This window comes from Macrosteles quadrilineatus, unplaced genomic scaffold (assembly GCF_028750875.1).
Source record: "Macrosteles quadrilineatus isolate MER2022 unplaced genomic scaffold, UCM_ALF_1.0 Scaffold_6__1_contigs__length_79288215, whole genome shotgun sequence".
In the NCBI taxonomy this organism is placed as follows: domain Eukaryota; kingdom Metazoa; phylum Arthropoda; class Insecta; order Hemiptera; family Cicadellidae; genus Macrosteles; species Macrosteles quadrilineatus.
This window is the reverse complement of record NW_026542599.1, coordinates 71,487,660-71,505,266: the sequence shown is the minus strand read 5'-3', so window position 1 is coordinate 71,505,266 and position 17,607 is coordinate 71,487,660. Positions and strand designations below refer to the sequence as shown.

Sequence of the window (17,607 nt, the reverse complement as noted above, 5' to 3'; positions counted from 1 at the left end):
TTAGAGAGTATGCTCATGCTAGTTTTACTTTGACAAATGACAAATGACAAATGACAATTCTTTATTGCACATAACATCTGTTAAAGTTATTACAAATGTAATACACAGACAGGTACATTGTCAAGGTTTCTAATAAATAAGGAAATCTAAATAGGTATAAAAAACCTAGGATTTAGCCAGTAAGTTACCCCTACAAAGCTACAGCATGGTGGAACTGTTTATGTTAGGAGAGGTTGATGAGAGATTGGGTGTCTGTTACCAGGAGTCGTTGAAAAATTCCTCAAGAGTGTAATATGCTTTTTCTACTAAAACTGTTTTGATTTTGTCTGTAAATTTTGCTAAGTTTAATTGCTTCAAGGAGTTTGGAATTTTATTGTAAATTTTTAACCCCATATAGAGAGGACTTGTTTCATATTTTTTTAAATTATGAGTTGGGTATTGAAAAATGTCTTGTCTTCGGGTATTATATGAGTGATTACTAAGATAATTTTGAAACATACCAGGATTTCCATGAACCATTTTTAAAATTTCAAAAACGTATATTGAAGTTAGAGTTAAAATTTTAAAATTTTGAAACAATTGTCTACATGATGTTTTTTTGGGGCAATTTGCAAGAGTTCTGATTATTGACTTTTGTTTTTTAAAAACTTTGTGGACATCTGTGGCTGTCCCCCATTATTTAATACCATAGCTTAAAATAGAGTACACATAAGCATAATAAACATTTTTACATACTTCCAAGGAGGTAATCTGAATTAAAACACTTAAAGCATATCTTGTTGGACTAAGTTTTTTGTTTAGAAAATTAATATGTTCTGTCCATTGTAGTTTACTATCCAAATATATCCCTAAAAACTTTACTACATTTGTGGGTGAGGCAGTAGTTTCTGTTCCAGTGGTTGAATTTCTCAATTTGAAAATTAAAACACTAGTTTTATCTTCATTCAAAAGTAAGCCATTTTTTAAAAACCAATTTGCTATTTCTCCAATTGTTTCTTTGACATCATCATGTAACATTTTTACAGTACTTCGTCTGATGAGAGCTGTTGTATCATCTGCATAAAGGGTAAAGTTACAGATTTGACTTGAAAAATGAAAAGGCAAATCATTAATATATGTGAGGAATAAGAGAGGACCTAGGATTGAACCTTGCGGAACTCCATAGTTATTATTTGCCCAAGAAGAGTATTTGTTCCCAGAGGCGGTTTTAATTACTGTTCTTTGTTTTCTATCGCTTAAGTAAGACTTCAAAAGTTCAATTATTTGTCCATGAAAACCAATTGCTGTAAGTTTTTTGATAAGAATTTTGTGATTAACACAATCAAAAGCCTTGGAAACTTACTTACTTATAGAAAGATTTAGTTTAGTAACAAGAAATAAATCACACGCCTTAAATACGCTGTATTATAATGTTACTGTAGCTGAATGCAACCTGTGCTGCTATTAACCTGTGATTTAATATTAATTCCTACAATCAAAACTAAAACAAAAAAGATTATTTTATTTATTTTAACATTTTGTTTTATTTATTTACAACATAAGAAATGTGTGACTAAAATAATGTGTTGGATTGCCAGGATAAAATGTCCATCATAATAAATTGAAATTCCACTGAAACTTAAATAATAAATGCCAAAATAAAACATGAGTTTCCTTTATATTGCTTATACAATGGAAATAAACTATACCGAGGCATGGCTCGGTCCCCCGGTACTAAATTAACAATGTAACTTACAATATTTGTTTCTGAAGAGAGTTGTAGAAGCTATTCAAGACAAGACCTTGACACATATGTTAGTATCGTTATTAGTTTTTATAGATACAGTAGAGTCCCGCAAACTCGGCACTCGATAACCCGGCAGTCTGTATAACTCGGCCATCACCTGGCTCAGAAAATTAGTGATTTTTTGAGTCAGAGTTAAACATGGACTCAAAACAAATCATTCGCAGCTCGTACCAAGGATTTGTTCTACTATATCTGATGACTTAATACTAACATAAATAAAAGAGGCAGTTAATAAGCTTAAAAATTGTGTTGTACTTATTTTTAACCCTAGTTCCCGATAACCCGGAATTTCACAAACTCGGCACCCTTCCAGTCCACATTACGCCGAGTTTGCGGGACTCTACTGTATTTACATAATTTTCAAATCAGTGGTTTAATGGATTATAACAAAACTTTTATATGACCTTTGATGCAATATAATTTTAACTGAACTGTGTAAAATTAAGGAAAGACATTGTGCTTCTCGTCAATCACACAAGTTTACCTTTGATATTAGCTCAGTACTATTAGGTAATCATAAAATCCTTATGGTGGGAATGTTGAGTGTTTTACAAATACTATTTCACATGATAAACATTTTGAGAGACTTTGCTTTTTAAGAGTATAGTGTTTAGGACAATAAATCAAATAAGAATGCAGCTGAAAATAAGTTTAATAAACCTTTTTAAATGTTTCCATACCTGTTTACTCAGCTGAAGCGTTTGTCTTTAAATTGGCATAGAGACCTTAACCAAGACTTCTTTGTAGCTACTTGGAACAGTTCTTTGAAAATGTTCTGGAACTTTTTTGAGTTGTAGATTTTGTTTACTAACTTTTCAAGATACTCCAGATAATCATCATTCTTCTCAAACTCAGATGCAGATTGCTGAATTTCAGTATAATCATCATTCTCCTCAAACTCAAATGTAAATTGCTGAATTTCAGTGGCTTTACTATCACTCCAGAAAAGATAGCATTCAAATGTTGATTCTGACTTTTTTACCATCTGAAACTTAAACGCTCTCATGTTAATTTTGATTTTAACATTTTTAACAGAATAATTAGGGGCTTCATCATTCCAATCAGCACAGCAATTAAAATTTACTCGACCTTTTTTTCTCTTCATGATGTAGAATTTAGGAAGTTTCAAAAGCACAGTGTCCAATTTAATGTTATCCAGGATTACCCCTTTGTCTGAATTAGAAACATCCCCTAGATAATTAATCATTTTAATTGATGCAGTCCACCCTAAAGTGCACCCACAAACATAAGTTGCTGGTGGTTTTTTGAACAATATTGAATAGGTATTTAACTCATAGGATGTTTTCTCATAGCCATCCTTAGGGACCAACGTTTGAAACTTATCTTTGAATTTTTGAAGAACATCTTCTTTCTTATTCTCAGACTCTGCGGTCACCAATTGTAGAAACACAGCCATTGTTAACATTGGGAAAACTAACATGTCCATGTCTAGCTCGTCCTATGTTGAATAATGTTATCATACATAAACACAATATTTCAGAGGACTATCCAACAGAAAACACTAATGTAAAATGAATGTTTACTGCCAAACTGTGCCATATGTTTTTAATGCTACACACCTGAGTAGATATTACACTACTTAGTTGATGTTGACTCTACTTTGAAGCAGTTACAATTTTTATGGATATTAATTTTTACCGAATTTTCCTTATAACCTAGCCTCTGGACTGATTCCAATTTCATTTTGAGGTCCTCAGAGGCTAAAAACCCAATAAATTCATATATATTATATTTGTTTATTTATATGTATAACTATATTTACTAGTTGTTCTGCCTGTGCTTTGCAACGGGGTAAGAATACTTAAGAGAATAATGTGGGTCACTAAAACTACAAAAAGTAAAACCAATCTAGTCTTTTTTTAACCCATTTGCATCGTCTTATTTATTTACCAAAAATACCAGTATCACTGAAGCAATAAAAAGAAAAAAATATATTCTACAATTTGTTATGATTTTAGCGAATTTCCCATATAGGGTATAAGCTATTACCGTAGTACTCATAGTAAGACCTGGACGCGGGACCGATTTTTTTTTCGTTTTGAGGTCCCTAGAGGCCTAAAACACCATCCGTTCAAATTCATATATATATATATATTTATATATTTTTATATATTTATATTTATATATACTAGCTGACCCGGCGAACTTCGTATCGCCTAAGTTATAGGTTTCCCCTAAGACAGACCGATGGAAAGAAAGTACCGTTACGTTTAATTTTCAAGATGATCTCGTTTGCATCGCTCAATCACGTCCTGGTTGGAGCTCGTTCGCTGCGCTCACTTGCCTTCAGGTTAGCTCGTTCGCTACGCTCACTCGCCTCCAGGTTGAAGTTCGTTCGCTACGCTCACTCACCTTTTGGTTGCAAATTAGCTGTTGTCATAAATGTAAAAGAAATAATAGTGCTGCACCCTGTTGGTAATCCTTGTAACTTTAATGCTATTGAACATCATAGAACAGAACCAACTTGTTTAATTGAAACAGCTGTTAAGATTCATTAATTCCATTTCTCATAAGGTTAACATGGGAAACTCGAGAGCCACTGGGGCGGAGCCCTTTTAAGAATTTCGAAACGGGAAATAGTTTACGTCCGATTCGCATACCTACAGAATTTACACACCAAATTTCATAACGATCGGTGAAGTCGTTCCGGAGGAGTTTGCAGACAAACACTGTGACACGGAATTTTATATATTAGATATATATGTGTCCGTTAGCACTATAACTTTTGCAAAAATGATCCGATTTTTATTTCTTACTAACTATTAACATTTTACAAAAAAAGAACAGTTTTACCCTCCCTGATGCAGCAAACCTAAGTACTTGTTAAACTAATTCTATTTAAATAGGGAATAAATGTTATATTTTTAAGTAGACATTTCAGTGTAAATCCAATCAGTCAAATGGAAATTCGCTTAGTCTGCAGGTTTGCTGCGGCGGAGGTATTATATTTTAATGTACCTTGATCCCTTTTACCCTGTTGGTCCTTCAAACCCATTATGTTTTTAAAGTTCTCTGATTAAAAGCATCCAAGTCCAGTTTCTAACCATCAAAGAGGAAAGGTTATAAATGAAAATAACAATTGTAAAATTCATACAAAATATATTTACAAGTATTTACAAATACTTTGTACGCTAATCAACAGTAGGCTATTTGACATCTAACATGATGGCTGTGTGATTCATTTCCTTTGATAGTATTTTGTATTAGATTATTGGTTTCGACATATCTTAGAAATGGATGAATTACTCATTTCAAATTATTTAAGGTGTTTCACCTTCTTACTGTTTCCTAAACACTTCCCCCAAATTCCCTAACTGTTTGCACATTGATTACAAATGTCATATTGACAGTTTTAGTTTTGTGAAAAGTTTCTTGAAATTGTATCAAATGCAAGATCCATCTAACTGAGACATAGTGGCAACGTTTGTTTCAATGTGAGCCATTGTTTTGTTTCATTTAACGGATATGCTGATGATGGAGATGTCATCGTAGGGTTTGTCAGTCTTGGCATTAGTTTTGGCGTTGCTGATGTTTTGTACAACCTCCATTCCCTTCACAACACGACCAAACACTGTATGTTTGTTGTCCAGCCACGGCTAGAACAGACACATTTTGGTTAAAAAGTGTGTTACCATTGTTAGGATAAATTGTATTGTAACTTAAGTCTATAGATACCTACTATTCTTGTTTGTTTAAGTATTTTTTTTTTTTTTGTTTTATTTGGTTGTCACTTATAGCTCAGTTGACATTCTTGTAAATAGTTTGACATATCAGGGGAATAATTTACACTAACACAATCGTAATAGATTGAAACACTTACTAAACAGCTGATTGTTCCATTAGCAAAATTTAAAACAATTAGACGTCGTTTTGAGAAGTTTTGTTACTTGGAAAGTACTTTTGTTTAGTAACTTACTTTGCTTTTTGGTACAACATGACAAAAAATATAGTTTATCACACAGGCAAAAAGTTCTAAACTCTCTCTAATTTTCCTAGCTTTGGTTGAAAAGAGTCACTTTATGCTCTAGTGATGCAATAAAGTACATTTCATTTCATTACAGTGTTCCCTTACAATTTTTGGCCGAATTTCTTGTAGATTCAGTAGATATTTAAGAATGAGCAGTATTGTAATGGAATAAAGACTTTGGCTTAGTTTATATATAGAGTATATTTTTAAAGAGTTAGGAATTTTGGGCTGGCATTCAGGTTGTTGGTGGCCTGTCAACCAAGGAAGGATTGTTTATGAGCTAAAGATCTTACCTTTAATCTTTAACTTTTGAACTAGACATTTCATCCCCATGGTAAAGTTATTGCTAGTTATAGAATCAAATTAAAATTGTTAAATTGAAAAGTGTGTGCTAATGTAAAATACCGTACTGATTTCTTTTAAATGCAACAACATTTTAACCACTTCAAACTGCTAACAGTTGATCAATGTGCAATCAGCTGTGGAATGTCTACAACAGTATCTAAAAGTGAATGCTTGGATACCATGGGAGCGTGGACGCACTACAGACAAAACTACTACTCACCGTAGGTATGACAGTGATGAAGAACTGGCTGCCGTTAGTGTTCGGCCCAGCATTGGCCATGCTGACTGTGTACGGCCGATCATGCCTCAGGTTGGGTCGTAACTCGTCTTCAAACTCTCCGCCCCATATACTCTCTCCGCCTGCTCCCGTACCTGACATACAATAAGCATGTTACTAGCATCTTCAATTTGTCAGTACGACTCAACACAAATCATTAGAAAGATAAATCTGTACTTTACAGCTGTTTGCTAGAGTACCAAACTTCATTCTTTGGGTTTGTTCATGTCAGGGCTGCGATTAGTGATACAGATACAGTTATAATTTTACCAATGCGTAGATAATACAGACATGCTTTCTAATGGGCCTGTTTACTTACGTCTGAGCTGCGCTGTTATTCATTCTTAGATCCCGCCCATCGATAAGAGCAGCGATAATAGCTAAGTCCTTTTTCTGAGCTAGTAATGAGACTCCATACATGAATCTTGACAGTTTAATATCACAAATTTTTATGGGATCAGAGATCAGAATTACGGAAAAAGTGTGATACAAATCACCACAATAGATCTGTGTTAGACAAGTTGTGGGTTAAAATTGCTCAAGTATTGATCACTATTATTGATAAGGTGTGCATGATTTTTTTAAAATTTTAATAAATAATCCTAACTGCAATAGATGCTAAAAATTAAATATTCTTCAGAATCACTCTTCACAAACTCCTTTTTAACAAAACAAGAACTCACGAATCAAAATTCAGCGTGACTGTTGCGGCTCAGGCATGAACAGACGATAGAAACAGAGCGCTACTCCCTACTAGCATCATCTCTGCTTTCATCATTGCTACGATCGTTTATTGTAGCTCCGAGATGAGCTCTACACCATTATACACGGAGTAGACTTCCCATCCGATGTAAAAATTTGAAGCCAAGAAAATAGAAGGAGTTCAGGACCATCTCACCAGAAGGTACTAGTGTATTGGATTAAATATTAATCGACATCCACGCCAACAGCTGATTGATTTATTACTTGACACAGAATATTGTGAGTTGGTAGACCATCTCAACAGATGGCACCATATTTTTTGTTCCAAAATTTACATTTGATGGGAAGTCTACTCTGTGTATAGTAGATGGTAAAACCAAACCCTAACTAAACTAGTTCTGGCCAACGCTTTACATTCACTAAAGCCACATCGACTTCTGAGTACGACCATGTCACATGGAGAAACTTATAGCAATGACGTTTTGGCCTCGCTACAGCCTCAGAACAGTTCACTGCAACAATTTTCTGGGGCTCCTCGCTGTCGTACTCAGGAGACCGTTTAACGTTAATGTTAGTGACCGTAGAAGCTTTATCTCCTACGCTTTACATTTACATACCAGTGGGATCTCCCGTCTGAATCATGAAGCCTTTGATGACTCTGTGAAAGATGTGTCCGTTGTAGTAGCCGTTCTTGCTATGCACACAGAAGTTCTCTACGGCTCGAGGACACTCCTTGAACAGACTGATGTGGATATCTCCCAGCGACGTGTGTACGATGGCACTGTCATACAGCCTCTGGATACCTGCAATAAGTAATGCATAGTCATTTTTTACCCCCTTTTATTTCTTTAGGTTCTCGCCTAGAATCGTTATCCACATTACTTCAGGCTAAACCTATCCTTTTTCATTAATATGAATTCACAGAATTAGCGGGATTTGAACCCGGGACCTCGAGAACTGAAGTTTCGCGCTGTACTACTAGACCAGCTCGCTTTCCCATGCTTTGTATCATGAGTTGATTAAAAAAAGATAATTTGAGCCCTGTTTGACAAGATTGTACATAGTGGTAGTAAAGGTCACTTCTCAATGATTATTATTGGATTTTTCTAAACCTTAACTGCCTTCCACTATAGTCTAATATATTACGTTGCAATACACAGGTCACAAACCAAGAAAATGGTAACTTACTTGACGCTTCTGTCGCAGAAATTATGTCTTCTTTTGAAGGTTTCTTGTTGAAGACATCTCGGTCAGCCTCAGCACTCTTCGTGTCTTCAGGCTCCCTCCTGGCAAGTAGAAGAATACAAAAATAAGTAAATAAAGTTGTCAAAAGGAAAAACATTTAACTTATCAAATAGATTGGAAATGAGCTGTTTGACAGCAATCAAAGCTGTTTATTCAGATTGTACTAGTCAACTAAGCAACATTTCTGCATACAGTTCAACTATTCATAACAGATAAATGAAAAGATATTAAATATTAAATTCGGCTTGTAGAAATCAAAATCATAACTGAACAAACAGATAATCTGAATTGAGGCGAGTGTGTTACCTAGTGAACATGTAGAATCTGTTCTTTTTGAAGGCAGTGCAGAAGATGGTAGGATCAGGATTGAGCGAATCCAAAGTAGGGTTTTCAGACGCTTCCAACTCAACAGTTACAGCAGCTTTGGACTTCTTTGGCTTTCCCTGTACAAAAGAGTTACTGAATTTCCCATATCCCTATACAAGCTAAAGCTATTAACGTAGGTCTCGTGGTAAGACCTAGATCCGGGACCAATTAAATCTTTTGTTTTCATGCCCTTAGAGCCCAAAAAATCAGCCCGTGCAAATTCCTATGCATTTTGAAATTTGGTACAAATGCACAATGAAAATCCAAGTAGACAAACGGAAATTCTACAGATTTTCTCCGGCAGGTGTACTGTTTAAATTGTAAAGGCAAACTGTTAACTGTGATTACCTGGAATAAAGATATCTTGAGAATTCTAAGGTTCTCCGGTTTGCCAAGGAATCGGACACATCTGTTTGTATACCAATTGACCACTTTGACTCCCAGCATGGTGGGGTAGAGTAACAGGTAGCCGCTCTCGTCAAACACCAGATTGCTGAGTCTTAGACTGTCAGACTTGTCTAGGTCTCTCTCAACAGCCATCCTGTTGAGACAAGATCCAAAAATTAGACATTAAAAGGTCTGAGACACTTTCATCCATGTCTCTCTGTGTGCATAGGCATGTGCGTAGAACATATCCAGAAAAGCAAGGTGTGAGCCGGTACAGTACAAGGGTGAAGCTGCCTTGGGCCCGAAGTCTGTGGCACTCCCGGATGAGCCACCGACACACCCACTTTTCACCCTAAAAGGGTTCTCCTAGATCTAGCAAATTTGGCTGCGTTTTTGGTAGCGACTCTTTACACAAGATTTAGGTACATAATTTTTCTAGCTTCTGAATTCAGCAGGGTCTGTATTGCAAATATTAAGTTACTAAAACATTCACTCGACATTGTAAAACTGTGTTAAAGTTTCCTATAGAAATTTCTGCGAAATCCCACAAATTTCTCATCCAAAAACTTAGCAATCCAGATTTCTCAGTGAATCTGGAAATAATCTTCATGTAAGTTCCAAAGAATTCTATAGTTATATGACACTAAGAGACCCTGGTGGCAAAACTACATCACTCAATAGGTGCACTAGTTACATAGTACATTTCCTTTGCCGTTTGAACCTACAAAGATACTTGCAGACATGAAGACCAAGACATTTGAGTCACAAGTACCAGACGACCAGAGCGCTAGTCGTTACGGCCATCAGCATCAAGCATAACCATAACTTTTTGTAAGTAAGCCAAAATGTAAACACGACAAGCAATTTACCTTCTTCCGAATTCCATGTTTGGTAGTTGCTGTTTTTTCTGCTGCAGCTCGGAGAACCTTTGTAGTGATTCGTCAAACACTCGAGTCAGTTTTCCCGTGAGGAAGTTGAATACTCTAACCTGTAAAGTTTTAACCTGAATTATTACCTTTTTGTTTTTGGATAGCGATGTCAAGAATGAAGTTTTAGCTAATAATGTTTTCTTAGAATTGTGTGAACCACTTTTTCGCTTCTTGAACTTTTTTTTTACAAACTTGACAAGCGACCGTTAGTCTTTTAGCCGATTTATAACAGACCTATTAGACCGAGGAGCAAGTTGATAAGTTGGTATGGATACAACTTTCAGAGGAGAGTGTCAGAAAACGTGGACGGCAAGATCTGAATCATGAACGACTTTTCTGCTTTAATTCTTGGGTAATTTCATACAGAAGAAGTTTAAAACAAAAACCAACAAAATACAGCTCAACTATTCAAGATTATATTTACCTTACAGTAGAACTAACAAAGCTTTACGATATAAACTTTACCTTACGATCAAAAGACATAGTGGCGAATTTTGTTCCGTCAGGTGAAAAACACAATCCAAAAGGAATAGTTTTGTGTTTTACAAACTCGAAAAGATCGGTGTCCAGTTTTGATTCGAATTTGGCACATTTTGGAAACTTGTAGTCTTGTCTGACTCCGCCCCAATACTCTAGGATGCCAGCCGAGTCTACGGAGACTGACACATCAAACACTGGGTTGTACTGCAACAGAAAAAACAATTACAGTAGAACCTCAACAAAAAATATATCACGAGGATTATCAAATAAGACTAGTTATCAAGGTTCACTTCTAATTGAGGACTGAGGATTGCAATAGCATGTGATAATACAAAATCAAGGGTATTTGAAAATGAAACTTGTTATTTATGGTGACTTGTTATCGAAGGTCTTATCTAAGTGGTTTAAGTTACCTGGCTTTGTTTGGAACCTTATCGAGGTTGTCTTCTTATCGAGGTTCCACTGAGTAAAAAAAGCTTATAAAGTCTGCAATAATCACAGCCAACGCTATAGTATTATCCTTTATATCTAGTAATGTATCAAAAGTCAAAACCTAATTTCAATTCCCAAATTACCTTAACTTTGAAAAAAGTTTCTGTTTCAAGATTCTATTGGTGAGTTTTGGGATTAAATACTTTGAAATGGAGTTTAATTTAATTTAAAAGTGTTTGTTATTTACCAAAAAGTAATGTTTTTACGTTTAAAGTGAATCTGTCACACAATCATGTTATTTTGATCCAGTCGGGAGTCCAATTTCATTCAGTTTTGATTGCATAGAAAAAATTGTATTATTACCAGCATTTATTTGTGTGCCCTAACCTTAACCATGCAAGCAAATGCGTTTCACATTTCTGTTATTTGAGAATCAAAATTTCTGGTCTTGTTCATCAATATGGCTAAAGCGATCTCGGTGCTGCAGGCCCACAACATAAGACTTCTTGAATGGTAACAACAACAACCAAAAATGAGGCCTGGAAGCCATAAATTAAAAGATGTAACATAGAAAAAATTACTTATGATATTTTTTCAGTTTGAATGGCTAAATAATTAATACCTTCATCTGAAATTACCTTCATTATTGACACAGGCTTCACATGGAGTTTGTCCAAAATTTTGAGTGCTTCGTTGGTTCCTCTGCCGTCAAATATGTGTATTGCACTGCTATCTGTATCTCCTCTACAATTAGCAAAGACAAGTTAGTTTATTACAGTTAAAAAAATATTATTGTGCTATATGTTGTGTTATTTGACAAGTATATTTTGTAACAAAACAATGATGACTCCCCCAGAATTTATGAATTATAATTATAAAAGTGTCCCAAAATTTTGGATTTTGGTATAACAAAAGTGTCCCACAAACCTTAAGTTTACTATTGATTATACTTGTTGCAAATTGGAAGAAAGTCTTTTGTAATTTGCAGTAGCTAAATAAACAGGGTGTTAAAATTTTAAAGCATTTAGTGGTAGTGATTCTAAATACTTATAAAGTATTCACTGATTTTAAAGATAGGTATTCTTAATTTTTACTCTCACCATCAAGTCTACATTGAAGGATTTAACGTCCATGATTCTTGGCTGTTTCAATTGAAAAACAAAACTTAACACTACATATTTTTGTTAAGGGGTTAGGTTTGCGGCTTTTTTTACCTTGCATTTGCCCGTCCACATGGGCCACAGAGGCTTGTGCCTGGAACGTATCCAGCAAAGCAAGGGGTGAGCCGGTACGGTGCATGGGTGAACTCTACTGATAAAAAGTAGCGGCAGATACAAAGATCCAAACCAACGACATCACTGCCTTGGGTCTGAAGTCTGTTGCACAACTGACTGAGCCACCGAGTCATCAAATTCTTTGTATTATTACCAGCTTTATTTAAATGGTGTAGTGGTAAGCCATAAAAACATAGAAGCCACATTAAACACACAAATATGGCCTAAATGTATTTCTTCTAAGGTAAGCTATCAGCTGTCCCCCTTTATTCTACAATTCAAAATCCTGGCCTAGAGCCTTTCCTTGAACAAAACCAGTTAATTAATTGTTCATGTTTAACCGACCAAAGACGTAATTAGAACAATACAGATCATTTTATGGTAATATTATAACAATTATGATTAAAGTCTACTCACATTGCCAATGCAGGGATTGCATCTCCCAAGCCGTGTATCCACTCGGCACAGCGCGGCACAAAGTTGAGTTTCATCATGTTGATCATATCTGTAATTATACACAGGTAAGTAATCGTTGAACTTCATTGGTTACCTCCATCTATCGCCTTTAACCTCTAACCTAAAATAATAAAACTCTTTTAACCTAAATTACTCAGAAGAGCATAAATCTAAGGAAATTTGTCGAGGCTGACTCTAGAATTTTTATATGCTGCTAAATAAAACGTATTCTACTTTTTGAGCTTAGAGTACAAGTCCATCCAACTAAAAACGGATAAATTAAGCAATTTACAAAAATATGTTCAACTATCATCATACATCAACTCACCAAAGTTGACAACATCAAACACTTTGACACTCTTGTCGTTGGACACGGTGCACAGCAGCGTCCCGTTGTAGTTAGCTGTCATGTCTACGATGGCTCCGAGATGGGCTCGGAAATGTTTCACAAACTCTATCAGCTCTTCCATCTTCTTCCAGAACTTGACATGGCCGTCACAGCTGCCGGTTATAATGAACTCTGTTCTGTAATTATTTATGATAATTGAACATACAGCCATCAATGAAAGTACTTCTTTAGTGTAGAACTTAATCCAATGTAACTTTATCAATTTGGGAGCATTGGCACCTAAAAATATAAAAAACAGTTATGTTGATAAGGCAGGGTAAATGGGCCAAAATCGACATTGCCATCTCAAAAAGTAAACTATCATCGATTTGACATCTGTATGGAATTAGCTCAATCCAGAAGAATCAGAATCAGAATATTTTATTGTCATAGTCAAAGAAAGAAAAAATTATTAAAAAAAGGCCCTAATATTAGCAAAAATTATGAAAGACGGCGAATCCTTAAGATAGCAGTTTATAACAATTACGGCTAAGCTATAAATGTAATTGTTTGCTTTTGAGGAAATAAATTCATTATTAATTCATTATTCATGTGCCACCATAATTTTAACTATAGGCTGCCTTACTGAACAGAAGATTTTAGCACAAAAGAATTCAGCACATGACTAAAGGAATTTATTTTTAGAAGCAGATTATGTTATTTTTTAACACGTTCCCTGTGGGTACTGACTCGACCGCGTGAGGGTTGCGATCGTCGTGGGTCAGTACTGACCAAAACCCAGGTTGGTAATAAATTTCCCCATCAAATTCCTGTCTGGCAAGCTTAGAAATCAACTTGTTGTCCTTTCTCTCTCCCTCCAATTGGCAATACAATGAGACCGGCTGGTTCCAGACAGTGCTGCTATCTGTGGGTGTTTTAGCAAACTACATTGACTCTCGTCGTAATGCAGCACATCAACCCACGTTATTTAATATTCCTCAGACCGAAATTTAAAAGCCAATAACCCGGTAAACGGTTTGTTCGACGCTGTGCCGCACCAGGGATACGCTCGCCATTGATGGGCCGCAGCGAACGTGTTAAATTACAAAACAGTACTGACAAAATGTTTGCAAAATTAGCCTATGTTTAGATGCATTGTGAAAAATATAGACGGTTTCAAACTGTTTTCAATAAGTTTACCTTAAGGATGAACAAGATTACCTCGCAATTGGTGGCAAATGCAGACAACGCACATAGGTAGGGCCTAGTATAAATTTTGTGGTTGTGCAAAATTCCCTAATTGTATAGTTACCTACTGAATAGGTGGTTTAATGGACAGAACAAGGCAAAATCGAAACAGTTGGTGGTTTGTAAGCTACTTTGATAACATACATAACGCCTTTGACTATCAATACAACTTCAGTATCCAATAATCAATGATAGCGCTCTATGCAAATCTTTTCTAAGAAACTCACTTGGTGGCGGCAACATGTGTTACGACATCCCTGTGCATGAAGCTTTTCTCGTACGACTCAGCGTTAGGCAAGTTGTCCAGATACAGTTTCTCATACTGAAGCACTGAAACACAATTTAAAACAAAATTTATTCAATTGTTTGAGCACTAATTTATAACCCTTTAATCTTAAAAACTAACAGTCTCGTACATTTAACACAAACTTACCGTTTTTAAAGCCTAATTGTATACAGTAGACCTAAAAATAGAATACTACCTTATTTATTTTCGAATTTCATTTTTTTTTTTTAAGTAGGCCTATTTAGTAAAAACTAGCAATTTATTTCACATTTTGGTGTTCTTAGCTTACAAAAAATAATACAACTAAGTACATTGTAAAGTAAATTGACTGTTTACATACCCCTCAGCTCACCCACGACTTTGGTGTCTTTGGTACAATCGTAATAAGGATCAATTATGGGCTATTAATAAATATCTTTTTTAGTCTCCATACCAATAAGTTACTTACCTTTCCTTTTTTTAGGAGGGGCAGCTTCTGATGGTGAAGGTCCAATCCACCCATCATCTGAATGGTCTGAATCACTTCCCTCATGATCTCGTTTTGATGAATCGGCCATTGGCTAAGACAATTTCTGTAAACAAAAGGTATCATGCTTCGACGGTTGTCGAGTAGGCATTAGTCAACTGCTAACAAGTAAAATGCTGTATTTATTTATTTATCTCCCAACGGTTTACAACAGATTACAAAAAAACGGATACAATGTTAATAAGATGGATAAATATTCATACAACAGTACTTAAAGTGGTTACAGCAATAACTTAATAAAATGAATAATTAATATGTAATAAATTAGTAAATAACTTACTACCTAAGTTATCTACCACAATAACAATAAGTTACTTGAATTACAATAAAAAGAGCAACAATAACTTAACAAAAGTAGCAAGGAATAACCATAACAAAGTTCTGTAAACCTATGAAAATTATTGTTGGACCCACTAAGTTAAACCTAAACAACGATTTATACATAGATTGTAAGTTAATAGTATCTAGGCTATAACTTTAAAGCCTGGTTTACACGGGTAGAGTTGTCGGTAGTATTTATATATAGTGCAAGCATTTTTGAAAAAGTAGTTTTAAGTGTTTTTCTCAGGATTTTAATTTTACAAAAACAGTCTGCAGGCAACATAAACTAACAACTCGATACATTATAACCTAAACTTTACCTTCCTAATCTAACCTAACTTCAAAACACTTATAATGCAGTCACCAATTCACATACAGCACGACCTACCACCCTGACATGCCTAAATAAGAACTACATGTAATTAGTCCACCAGTCAATCTATATCTCCATAATGTGACGAAATTCGTATTAGGCCTATAGAGAACATTTGACTACAGAATCACTTGAAATGTTATCCATCCTATCTTGTTTATTGTAATGTTAAGTATGTTTCTACGGCGATATCTTGAGAAATATTCATCAGCGGTGAAAAATAATGGTATATTTGGATTCAGGAGGTAAAAAACTATAAAGTAAGATATCAAAATTAAAAATTCGTTTGGAGTCACCTATACGGAATAAATACCCTTTTACTAAGTTAACTAAGTTAGGCCTAGGCCTACAGTTTGCGCTAACTTAAAATGCAAAAAATGAGCTAATAATTATAAAAATAAAGTGAACCGAAGATCCTAACTTTGGCACAGCAATTTGTGCAGGCTTAAGTTAAACCGGTCATTTTCGGCACTCTGCGATTTTAAACGATTTTCAAACCTAATTTTTTGAATTGCTTCAGTAAGTTATTTGACAGAATAAAAGTGCCGGAAAAAGTCCTTGCTGAGGTTTCTTTTTTTTTTGCTTAATTTAGGTCTAAAGTCTAGCCCTATCAAAGCAAAAAACCACAAAAAAATTTAGGCTTTCAACACTGCATAGGCTAAGTTAATATGGATGAGCAACAAACTAACCTACGAGGAACATAAATATCCATCATATGCAGGCAGAGGTTAAAAATATAACTTCAGGAATCCAGTTTGGCAGAGACCTAGGCCTAGCCTATCTCATAACGATTCGCAAATTAGCCTAGGCTATTATTATTTTGTATCAAAGTAACATAAGGTCTAAAAATCAGAGTAACAGCCTTAGTTTACAAACCTCTAGTTGAGGAATAACCCTGAGAGTGAGAGATTATGTACGTTTATGGAAATTAAAAATTTATATAATTATTTACTACGACAATGGGTTACACAGCACAAATCACAAGCACATAGGTTAGGTTTCAATTTCAACCAACACAAACAAACAAACAAAATAAAAAAATAATGAACAAAGATGACGCCAAACATGACGCCCACCAACAAAAAAACAGACAACGAACAAAGACAAAAACAAACGATAACCAAAACCAACAAACTAACATTTTATTGTTCTTAGAGTCTTTGACTTTATGTCAACCAAGACCCCATGATGTTTAATGGTTTTTAATAAAGAAATAAATAAAACATGTTTATAGATATAATACAAAATACAAATGTTCCCACACACTGCTCTTCTAGCCTTTACTACTTCCTTCACCATTCCCAACTTTTGGACCTGTTTCCTTCCCTTCCCGTCGAATTTTAGGACTGCATAGAATGAGAATGAGAATTTTATTTGGTCTTTTAAACATGCAGTTGCATGCAATCAGATAAGTCATTTATAATAATCTGGCAACAATCAGTTAGGCTAACAGTCCCAGTTAGTAAACTGGGTTGACTTAACTTAAATCGCACAATGCACAAAAACAGGCAAATATAATAAATAAATAAATAGTTAAATAATGGCAACTACAATAGTAGAATAAATAGTGCACAAACTACTCTTATCTACTTTCAAAAAACACACCATATACATTAATCGAACTGCCACAGACGGTTCCCACACTCCATACTGTTCACCGCTAGTCCGCTACTTCCTTCACCACTTCCTACGTCTTGGACCTGTTTTCCTCCCTTCCCATAGCATTTTAGGATTGCAGATACATTAATATAACTGCTACAGACGGTCCACACACACTCCGGACTGTTTGACTTTACTACTTCCTTCACCACTTCTTACGTTTTGGACCTGTTTCCCTCCCTTCCCATAACATTTTAGT

At 35.1% G+C, this 17,607-nt stretch overlaps 1 protein-coding gene across 1 annotated transcript; it reads right to left on the bottom strand.

Annotated features, from left to right (window-relative positions):
* Positions 1 to 4,967: 4,967 nt before the first annotated feature.
* LOC128996361 (peptidylprolyl isomerase domain and WD repeat-containing protein 1) lies at positions 4,968 to 16,738 on the bottom strand. The gene is made up of 14 exons (XM_054421643.1): positions 16,626 to 16,738; positions 14,978 to 15,101; positions 14,471 to 14,573; positions 12,996 to 13,192; positions 12,629 to 12,716; positions 11,576 to 11,681; positions 10,491 to 10,709; positions 9,966 to 10,084; positions 9,058 to 9,250; positions 8,650 to 8,786; positions 8,287 to 8,384; positions 7,716 to 7,901; positions 6,340 to 6,491; positions 4,968 to 5,403 (listed from the first exon to the last, which is right to left on the bottom strand). The coding sequence occupies exons 2-14, from the start codon at positions 15,084 to 15,086 to the stop codon at positions 5,260 to 5,262; spliced, it is 1,851 nt and encodes a 616-aa protein (XP_054277618.1). The 5' UTR covers positions 15,087 to 15,101; positions 16,626 to 16,738; the 3' UTR covers positions 4,968 to 5,259.
* Positions 16,739 to 17,607: the final 869 nt, after the last annotated feature.

What these genes read in the sequence shown, in the direction of transcription:
- LOC128996361 (XM_054421643.1), bottom strand. Translation starts at nt 15,086, where the DNA reads ATGGCCGATTCATCAAAACGAGATCATGAGGGAAGTGATTCAGACCAT. An exon ending in CCCTCCTAAAAAAAGGAAAG is followed by an intron (nt 14,574 to 14,977) that starts GTAAGTAACTTA and finishes ATTGTGTTTCAG; the next exon opens with TGCTTCAGTATGAGAAACTG. An exon ending in AGCCTGTGTCAATAATGAAG is followed by an intron (nt 10,710 to 11,575) that starts GTAATTTCAGAT and finishes TTTCTGTTGCAG; the next exon opens with TACAACCCAGTGTTTGATGT.